Raw genomic sequence first — 11,077 nt, 5'->3', positions numbered from 1 at the left:
TTCAGTTCGGTGCCTTTATCTTCAGGATTTTAAAAACTGCTGGGGCTCTTTCAAAGCTGATACAGTTGCAAGCGGCCGCTCCGCATGAAAAGATCTGCGCTGCGCGCCCCGGCTGCAAGCACCGCCGCGCATGCGCCGTCCGGGGGGGGGGGGGGGGGTGGCGGCGGTGGACCGCGCATGCGCCTCGCTCCTCGATCGACGACTCGAGGAGCGACTAGCGACGCCTTAGCCCGCCCAGCCCAGACGCGTCGCTGGCGGAGCACCGTAGCTCGGCGGCCGGGAGCTCGCACCGGGGTCGGCGAGGAAGGATGGTGGGTGAGAGGCGGGGGGCCGCGCCGGGCCGCGCCGCGCCGCGGGGGCCGGCATCGCCCCGCCGCCCTCTTCCGCCTGGCGGCCGCGCGGGGAGCGGAGCGGAGCGGGGCGCGCGGCGCGGCGCGGCGCGGGCGGGCCGTGAGTAAGCACTTCCCGGGACACGCGGGCCGCGCCGCGCCGCGGCGGCTCCGGAGGCGCGAAGCCCCCGCGGCCGCTCGTGGGGTTGAGGCCGCGGGTGAGAACCGCGCGGTCGTGGCAGCAGGCGCTTCCCTGAAAAGGCTCCGCAGAGAAGGTGACCAGGGTGTAACTGAGGAGCGCGCTTTGTGCTCGCGTGTTCGCCGCTGCTGATGGATTTGTTCTGTCCCTTTCTGTGCCTTTCAGTTCCGCAACCAGTATGACAACGACGTCACGGTGTGGAGCCCACAGGTAAAACCTCCTCGAAGCTTGCTGGCTTGGGGTTTTGTGCTTTTTGTTTTTTCCTCCTTTCATTTTTCTAGGTGTGTTTTTGTTTGTTTTTCCCTAGCAGTAGTATCTGAATAGCACAGATTGCATTCAGATGATTAAAAGTTCTAGAAAGCATTAAGCACAAGGACCCAAGTAAAACTTGGACAACTTGACTGTGAGCCTATGAAACTGTTACTTCTGGTGCGTGCACATGGGTGATGCTTTGGTGTATCCTGTTACGCTACAGTTTCTGTTTTTCATAATATTTAAGGGAGCTGTTTTCTGAATATTTCTGTAGTATGCATGTGGGTACATACACTAAGTATTACATATCAGTTTTGTTCACACCAAAATAATAATTTAGATATGGTGAAGCCATTAATGAAAATCAATCACAGGAAAGTTATTCCCAATTGTAGACTAAACTAAATAGCTCTTTTCTAACACTGGTTAGCCTATAAAAGAGAGAATGATTTAGCGGTAGGCTAACATTGGAGAGATTTCAACTCAGTTTTATGTTTTTTGATATATTACTTACAGACCTATAATAACAAATTGGTAAAACGAGATTAGGATCTAATTTCTTACTTAGTGCTTAAAGGAGAGTATGTTTATTTTTGGTAAGTCAAAATAGGAACTGTTTCTCACTTTGTGTGAACAATTACTGCTTTGCAAACCTTCAGCTGAATGATAGTACCTGTACCCACGTGGTAATCCGAAGCCTGATGCCAAAAATACTGATATTTGTGGTATGAAACAGATCAGTTTTATAAAAAAAAAACAAACCTCCCTGTTAAATTTTATATATAAAGCTTTAAAATGTAACATTGAGAGCTAGAATACACAAATGGTTAAATGCTGTATCATTTTGTAATGCAGTATATAGTGTGCTTCAATGATGTAGTCTATAGCAGCTGGGCAGCTCTTTAGCTTTCCATGTTGTGGAATGTCATTGGGCCTTCACAGTATCCGTGTACTTAAGATTATTTTCAAAATTTGCACTGGAATTTGGAATTTACTGCCTGTGAATCACTTTCACATTGTGCATTCTTCTGAAACTAATTCAAAAGCAAGTATCTTGATCAGTTCGGGTGTTTAATAATGTCTCTTCTTTTGATACTGTACTCTTAAGATAGGACACTTGTGGAAAATCAACGTGTCTTGAAAATTAACTCATTTCTAGATTTAGGAAAAATAAAAATAAAATTGTAAGTATAAATAACATTAATATGATGTTAGTATATCATTAGCTTGTGTATCACAAGCTAATGTTTCTAATACAGAAAATGTTTCTCTTACTATTGAAAGTCTTCATCATACAGTATACTGTTTGAAAGATACATTTTCAGTATACTTTGAAACGGAGCATGTTTCATACTTTCCATTATGCATTAAGATCACCTTGAATAATTGAACATTTTTTAGTCATTAGCGTGATAGCTTTAGACAACTGAGCTGCTTTGAGAAATATATCCATTTATTTCAAAAGGATCGTGAAAACTTTGAAGATTTACATTTTAACGTTTAAAAAGATGCTGATGCAGCAACTTTCAATTAATGAGAGATGCTTTTGAAATAGCATAGTACAGACCTTTACTGAGAAATTTCTACGATTCAGTCAACGTTATATGTCAAAATGAATATAAATTAACTTGTGTATGATTTATATATATAACCAATATGTTCAATATATAACTTGGATATTCCTTAGGGCTGTCTGTATTACCCTTTTTATTCCTTACTTTTTGTTGTGTTTTCAAGCTTACTTTGTAGTGATGAGTGTTGCATAATTAAATCTGTATGTGATCAGAGGCCATTCCATATAGGCAGAGATATGAAATACTTTTTTAAAGGATCAGGTGAAGCTGGTGACAGTCTGAGACTGTAAAATGGGAAGTCTGGCAGCTTCTGTTTCTCCTCAGGCATTCCCAAGTCTCTCACATCAGATGTCTAATAAAAATTCTTAAATTTTGTTTCTGCGATACTCAAATATTTTGTAATCTATATTTCTGTCATGCTGTTAAGACATTTCTTTATGTAGCAAAAGTGTGTTCCACTTGGTTGTATTGCATTGCTATGGATACGTCTTACAAATTTTGCTGCTTTTTAAGCTGCTCTTTAATGGATGCAGAAGGAATCTGGATTTGTTGTTCCTTCTAATTCCAGTCATGCACGTTCATCTTTATATAAACTTCAGTGGCATGGATGTGGAACTTGCCAGAGAAGCACAAACATGATGAATGTTATCTTTTCTAGTCATCAGTTTTAGAGTTTGATTTTGAAATTTCTTTTCTAGACAGCAGGTACTTGTTACAGAATTAAAGTGTATTAAAGATTTGCTACTGATGTGTGTTTAACATCTTAAAAATTAGAAGGCAGAACTCAGTATCCAGGAACGGAACCCTGCATCCACATCTCATCCTTTTAAATGATTGTATTTCTCTGGCAAAGGCTGTATCAGAGACTTAAAATTTGAATTTCTTAGCAATCTGCTATAAAAATTACTTTAAAAACTATAAAAGTCTACTGAAACATTTAGTAGTTATTAAAAAGTCATCAGTAGCATTTAATTTATAAACTTTTTTAAAAATTACCTTGAAAATACAAAAAATGCTAATGACTTGTAAAAGACATTTAAAGTTGTTCCTGTGTTGGAATTACTTCTCCACACCTTCCTGTGGATGCAGTATGGTTGGACTGCAGAGGCAGTTACATGGTAACCTAGTAATTCTTCTGGCTTTGTTAACACAGGAGCAAAGAATAATCATATTTTACTGGTGGGTGTTTTTCAGTATGTTTTAAGGAAAAGTAGATGTAAGATTAAAGGCTAAGAAGGGCTTCACATTTTTTTGCAGCCTTGTAAGTCATTCATGAAAGCTGATAAACACATATTGGATAGATGGACAGATCATACAATCTTCTTGGAGAAGAAATATTCAATATTATTGAAATTCCATTATTAGTGCAAAAAATTGAATATAAGGATATGTTAAACATCTAGTGGATTATATATTTCTCCACATAAACCACATCATGCCCCCCCCCCAAAAAAAAAAAATCAATGGAACTAATGCAAGATGATTTCCTGTAGATTATCCCTAGCATGTGCCCACTCTAATAGCTCTAGTTGTGCTCTATATTTCAGTATAACATGGCAATTGGTTTTATTTCTAATAAGCTGGCCAACTATAGTGTAGCAAATGAGCTGTTTTGCCCTTTGAGGTGGCATTAAAAGGATGTCTTTTTCCTGCAAAGCTGCTGACTTTAATAGGACTTGTGGGATCTTAATTGTCTTTGAGACCTCTACGCCTCTTTCAGACTTTACTGCAGTTGACTAATGGATTCAAAAGTTATTAGAGAATGGATGGTGAGATACAGCAATAGCATAATACTTTTTTTTTTTTTTTTAAGGAAACTAGAATAAATATTACAGTCTCACAGCTCTGATAATGCTTGGATTCACTCTTTTCTTCTTAGTTTTCCTGCCTTTCATTGTATACAGTAGCGAGTGGCCTAGAGATAGCCTGAGTTATGTGCGTTAATGGTGAGGAGTTTGTCTGTTGCTTGCTTGTAGGTTTAAACTGTGTTATGTACTCTGTGTATCTGTTTGGCAGGGGACTCAAAAGTCTGTAAATTAAAAATTATTGAAAGTTGATATAGGGGATTAATTTTATACTGATAGTAGATTGATTTTTATCCTGTAGGGGCGAATTCATCAAATAGAATATGCCATGGAAGCTGTGAAACAAGGCTCAGCTACTGTGGGACTGAAATCAAAAACGCATGCTGTTTTGGTTGCTCTAAAGGTAATTTTAAAACTGTGTTCTGGGGACAGCAATGTCAGTAGAGCAGTTTTGGCTTGGCAGATTAGTTTTGTCCAGTCTGAACTTTTGTGCTGTATATAATGTAATATGTAATGCCAGTTTCCTTATGTTTGAACATTAGTGTAAAACTATAAATATTTTTGGCACCTATGCCAAGCATAGGTCTTCACAAATTGGTGAAGTGAAGGAAATCGATGAAAGATTTTTCACTTTAAAAGTTAATTGGTCCCCTATTCTTTAGTTAAGTAATAAAACTATTTCTTTTCTGTCACAAAATTTGAGTAAGTGTTCCTGTCTGTCTGTCTTCTATTGAAGTAAGAGTAGGCTTTTCTTGTTTTCTGTTACAAGTTTATAGCTTTTATTATCGTTTCATGATCATATTCAATTCTTGCCATAAACATTAGTGGATTTCTTCACAGTGACTGGCAGACTGTTCAGACTGTTTTCTTTTAATGCATAGAGAGCACAGTCTGAGCTGGCAGCTCATCAGAAAAAAATCCTGTACGTTGACAACCATATTGGTATCTCCATTGCTGGACTTACTGCTGATGCAAGGCTCTTGTGGTGAGTATCTCAGAGTTCTGCAATAATAATAAAGTGAAAGGTTGGTTGTAGACTATTGCAAATGAAATGTTACGGTCAGCTAAGGATTGTCTTGAGTTACTGCTCTCTTGTACTATGCTAAAGACCTCAGTATGAAATTCTGTGGAGTTTTTTTTTCAAGTCATTGGCAGAAATCTCATTTGCTTGGTCCAAACTTTTGCTCTTTGGTTTTGTTACTACTAAGAGACTCCTCTGTCTGTTTTCCCTAGTGTGGTGGGGTTTCCAAGCAGCTTGAGAAAGCATATCATTTTTTTCCCCTCTAGCAGGTCGTTTTGTGTACATTTAAGACAGTTATAAAAAACATACACTGCTGTATATGTAAGCTTCAGAGGAGTTTACCTTTTATCTGGTGGCTACACAGTCTCAGCAGGTGATGTAAATGCACACTGATGGACAAGAGTTCCTCAGTCCTATAGGAAAGGACAGAGAAAGCACGGAAGAATCTATAAAATGGAATTTAATTGCTGGACTGTTACAAAGAAACATTACTACTTCAATGAGATTTTTTTTTTTAACGGATGACCCTTCTGTAGCCTGCATGAACTTCTACCTTCCCTTCATTTGTATTGCTGAAATAATACAATACTCTCTGAAGCCTGTGGTCAATTTTATGAATAACAATTATAGGTCATGATAAAATGAAATTATGTAGTGTCTTTGGCCCTTTTTCTCAACAAGAACAGCTGAAACAATAATATATTTACCTAAACAGACAAATACTGAAATAAAACCTCATTGCAACTTTCACTATGCATTGGTTTATTCTTTTTTTGTTGTTGTTTTTTTTTCCCCTCTCCTCTCCTCCTTTCTGTGACCTCCCTCACTCAGCAATTTCATGCGTCAGGAGTGCCTGGATTCCAGATTTGTATTTGATAGACCTCTTCCAGTTTCTCGCTTAGTGTCACTAATTGGAAGCAGTATCCTTTTGTTTTGCACTTGTTAAACTTTTGCTGTTTTTTACACTTGTTCATACTTGGTTCTTAAAACGCTTTTTATATATCACAACTTAAAATGACTTAACCTTTTCAGTTTAGTATGAAAGTTAGTTTCTCTTTATTCACGTTCCTTGTTTGTCCTTTTAGCATATACTCAATAACACACTGAATTGGTAAACATCAATAAAATGCTATGCAGCATTTAACATAGCACTGCTTTTTCTGTTACATAGGACTGCCTTTGGAGGTGGGGAAAAGAAAAGAAGACTGAACTATTCAAAACATGATCACTTACTGGATTGCAGCTGCTCAGTCAGTTCTTTTTTTGTGGCAACTTTTGTTGTCCTGGCTTGGAACAGTGGTGCCCTTGTATTTTGTTATCAGGTGCCTACAAAAATTCAAAGGGAAAAGAAATTAAATCAGGCTGTGCAGCATTAAGTGAACCATTTGTGTTACTTGGTTACTTGTTAATTGCTAAATATTCTTTTGGTGAAAAAGAGCTGGTGTTGGTATTCCAAATAAGCCCTGTGATCTATTTCTTTGAACAAATTCGTCAATAATAGCAAAAGCTTTACAAAAGCTGGATGGCAATTTTGGTGCACCTCTGCTTGGCTTAGGAAAATGTTTATGGTAATTAACATGTTTTCTTGAGACTGTTTCCTTAGCTTGCTTAAGAAACCCAGATACCAACGCAGCGTTATGGCAGAAGACCATATGGTGTAGGTCTGCTCATTGCAGGTTATGATGTAAGTACAGTGTGCCAATTACTGATGATCTAAAAGAAAATGTGGTTAATTCAATTATATACAAGTAAATGTTAAGAGAGAGAGATTGAAGGAAGAAGCAAACTTGTCAGAATTCTTTGATTAAGGAATCATTTTCTGTATCTTATCCTAAAACATAACTTTTATAAATATTAATTGGTGGCTAATGCTACTTCCACTTGTAAGGTATACATTTGCAAAAATGTAAAGCTTATTATTTTAAGGTAAAAAATGAGATTCTGTAGTGGAGCATGAGTTTCAGAAGTGTTGGAGTGGGTGATTGCTACATTGAAACCCTATGAAAGAGCTGGATTTTCTGAAATGGAGTTCCAATGATCTTTGTTTTAATGTCATTTTGTGTTTTTTGGGGAAACTACAAAAATTAGACTTGTTCACATTTTCAGGGATCAACATGTTAGTGTTTATAAGCTGATGTGAGTCTTTGGTAACAGTAATTATTTCACTAGTGATTATGAATTTTTACAGACTATTATTTTAAATACTTGTAAGATAAATGGATGTGAAAAGCCTCACTGGACACTTACTTGTTTAGCAAGAACAGTTTGCTTAAAATAGTATACCAATAAAGAGAATCTCTGCCCTGAAAGTATTTCACGTGAAGAAGGTTGAAGGAAATGGCAGCTTGCCTGAAATCTTGCATGGCATGCTTAAATCTACAGCAGGTTTTTACGCTTGTGCAGATCAGACAGCATGTGTGTGAAATATTTTACTGCAAGCTAGGTAAGAAGCATACGTATGCACAGTACAGCTTATGGAACAGAGAAAGATTTTTGGTGCCTGCTATCCTGCCTACATAAAAACTACATTTTAAAGAACAAAGTGTGAAGAAGGATTTTTTTTAGAATATTTTATTTATTTATTTGTAGAATAAGACTTGGAAAAATTGATAATAATAATGATGTGGTAAACAATATAAAATGCATCTCTGCTTGTACAGAAGCTATGTGATGTATGATGAAACAAAATTTTGTTTTAGAAGATGCTATGTATTTGTTTTGCTCCTTTTTGGCAGGATATGGGTCCTCACATCTTCCAGACTTGTCCCTCTGCAAACTATTTTGACTGTAAAGCAATGTCTATTGGTGCTCGTTCACAGTCAGCTCGAACTTACTTGGAGAGGCACATGACTGAGTTTACTGACTGTGAGTAATGAATCTGTCTATCTAATGGTAGTCTTCAGCTTCATTTTTTTTTCTGCTACTGCTCTATTCTTTTGAGTTTAGTAAGATAGGAAGATAAATTTTGGAAGCTAAGTTTAGCATAAATGTAAATCTACATGAAGACAAAAATTTTAAAGAAAAAATTACAAATCTTCATTTCTAACATCTGGATATTTGTTAGATCTAATGAAAAAGAAATTTCTAATCAGAAGTTGAGAAAAAAGTTAAAGATTTCCATCCTGTCTAACTTGGAAAGAACAATTATTTCTATTTCAAAGAGGGGATAATATTTCAGGGTGAGTATTTAGGTTGTGAATTTAAAATTGCAAATCTGTTTTTATATGAAATGGTTATGTGGAGGCTACTGTGTGTCTGGTTGGGAAAAAAATAGTTTAAGTATTAATGTACTGAAGACAATGCAAGTGCCAAAAACATCCATTTTGTCTCAAATGTAAGTAAGGGCTTATTTCTGAAAGTATATTTTGATAACCAACTCTATATTCATACCAGAAATACACAAGGAGTGGAGTTCCTGAAGTCAGAATAGCCACTGAAAATAGGAGGAAGGGCAAAGGAGTCTCTAGAGATAATACTGTATGTTTCATAAATGTCTTTATAATTGCATTTAATTTTTAGGTAATCTAAATGAGCTAGTTAAACATGGACTACGCGCCCTGAGAGAGACTCTTCCTGCTGAACAAGATCTGACCACCAAAGTAAATACTATTTTACTTTTTTAAGAAAAAATTCTACTGCCATTGTTATTAGAAATTACCATGACAAAATTAACGTAAAGTATGGCTGGCATTGAAATTTAGAAACCAAATATTGGTAGGTAATATCACCTCCACTTCATATGTAACCAGTTTACCTACAACTTCAATAATCTGTGGGGTTTTTTTTTTTCCTCCCCTTTGCTATAACAAAATGGTATTTTTTCTGAATAAGACATCATTTGCCTGGTTGCTTGCATAAAATATTCTACTTTAAGCTTTGATCAGTGTCTAAGATGCATTAATTGCAACTAGATCATCACTGTGCTTTGTAAGCAGAATCAGCAATTGGAAAGAACTTGGAAAGTAAGGGGAGAGTTTCCTTTTCAATCAGAGCACAGCTATGCAAACAGTTGATTGAGTATCCAGTACCAAAAGATTGTGGAAACCTCTGGCAGGAAATATGAAATAAGCAGTTCTTGAACAAGAAACTTCTAAGCAGATCTCTTGCCAGAAGCTAGTATTATGTTTGTGGCTGATCTGCCCTTATCTGTGTGTGTGTGTGTGTGTGTTTTTGTTATTCCTTACCCATCTTGTTTTGTTAGAATTTTTACAATAAAGAAAGCGGGGGGAGGAGGGGGATGAAAATTGGGGATTTTTTAAAAAAACAAATGTTTCTTGTTTAAATGAAATGGACAGAAATTGAAATCCTTCAATAGTGGTTTTACTGGTAAGATTTTGAAGCATGATAGCTTCTGTATGGAATAAATCTCCTTCCCACCATCTATCCATTTCCTTTTCTACTACAACTTGCCAAAAAGAGAATCTCTCAGAATTCCTCTCTTCATTAAGTAGACACAAATAGCAAAGTGAATCCCTTTATCACAGGAAGAAACTTGAATCAGTTTCACAAGTGAAAATGGTAAAGCCATTAAGTTATTTGCAGAAGAATGTGTCTCACTTCTTTCAAAATTTTTCTTGACAGAATGTTTCCATTGGAATTGTGGGCAAAGACATGGAGTTTACTATTTATGATGATGATGATGTAGCACCATTCCTAGAAGGTCTTGAGGAGAGACCACAGAGAAAGGTTTGTGTTTTATGTACAAATAAATAGGCTTTGTTGAAAGGCAGCGTTTTGTAATGTATGAGCCAACACCTTTATGACATTTAATTCTCTTACAGTCTACTAGAGTTTTAGGTGTGCAGTATTAAAATTTGACATTACTACCTGAAAACAGGAGGCAACATATAGTCTTTTAGACTAAAGACTGAGACTACATGCTGGAGACTAAACTGCTTATTAAATCAGTTTACAGTGCATTGGTAGAAGGCCTTTCAAATATCTTCATCTTCTTTCCATATCTAGGATTTTTTTCCCACTTCCCTGCAACAGAAGTGGCTACGTATGTTTCTGATGTCTGTTCCAAGATGCTTCCTCAGTCTTCTAATTACTAGTTCTGTCCTTCTCCATGCTTGATTTATATAACATTACTTTTAAACTGTTTGCTTATGTGAGATGTGTTTACCGCTTGCGATGCTACATTCAGTATAAATATATAAAAATCAATACTGCTAGGTATTGTTTTTCGCCCTTCTAAAATATGTTTTTTTTCTTCTCTTTAAGCCTGCTCCACCAGTTGATGAACCTGTGGAAAAGGCAGAGGAGCCTATGGAGCACTAGATGGAAGATGAATCCTCTGTGTGTTAACCTACATGTAATTATACAGGAACATATATATCTTTCTGCTGGTAATCTTTATCTTGACCTATATGTGTCTTCTACTGATGCATCTGAGGGTTACTCTTTTAAAACACCTCACCCACCTATCCTTAAATGGTAGACAGGATGGTTGGATGTATTTTCTTTGACAAGAAAGATGTTACTGTTTTCTAAATAGTGCACAATGCTGTTTTTTTTAATGAAAAGCATATTGCCTTTAACTTGTAAGAACAAGTGGAAATAAATCTTTCTTGGAATTTGCTGGAGATTTTTTTGATATAAACAAATAACTACTCAAATACTTCTTTCATGTCATGAGTGTGATATCAAGATGCAATCATATATTTGACCATTTGTCATATTGAAAGAATAACTGATTGATGAGCATTTACTTGCGTTATATAAATACAGTGCTTATGAAGTATTGCACTGACAGAAATTTAAAGCTCTCTATCTACAAAACAGTTGTAGAGCAAGTAGAATGCAGCAAGTTTCCTCATGTTGTCTTGTGATTGTCTCAATCGTGACTTGGACAAACATTTCTAGTTATGAATGTTTACTAGAATTATTGCAGACTG

General features: G+C 36.7%; 1 protein-coding gene across 1 annotated transcript; it reads left to right on the top strand.

The window, feature by feature from the left end:
- Positions 1-230: 230 nt before the first annotated feature.
- PSMA1 (proteasome 20S subunit alpha 1) lies at positions 231-10,756 on the top strand. The gene is made up of 10 exons (XM_062576228.1): positions 231-311; positions 694-738; positions 4,461-4,562; positions 5,041-5,144; positions 6,012-6,100; positions 6,794-6,864; positions 7,916-8,045; positions 8,700-8,779; positions 9,762-9,866; positions 10,404-10,756. Exons 1-10 carry the CDS (start codon positions 309-311, stop codon positions 10,458-10,460), a joined length of 786 nt encoding a protein of 261 aa, XP_062432212.1. The 5' UTR covers positions 231-308; the 3' UTR covers positions 10,461-10,756.
- The last annotated feature ends 321 nt before the right edge of the window (positions 10,757-11,077 follow it).

This window comes from Rhea pennata, chromosome 5 (genome assembly GCF_028389875.1).
Source record: "Rhea pennata isolate bPtePen1 chromosome 5, bPtePen1.pri, whole genome shotgun sequence".
NCBI lineage: Eukaryota > Metazoa > Chordata > Aves > Rheiformes > Rheidae > Rhea > Rhea pennata.
The sequence above is the reverse complement of the archived record's forward strand: the minus strand, read 5'-3'. Positions and strand labels throughout refer to the sequence as shown.

Coding starts and splice junctions, on each gene's coding strand:
- PSMA1 (XM_062576228.1), top strand. Junction 5,145..6,011: donor GCTGATGCAAGGCTCTTGTG/GTGAGTATCTCA, acceptor TCCCTCACTCAG/CAATTTCATGCGTCAGGAGT. Junction 8,780..9,761: donor AACAAGATCTGACCACCAAA/GTAAATACTATT, acceptor TTTTCTTGACAG/AATGTTTCCATTGGAATTGT.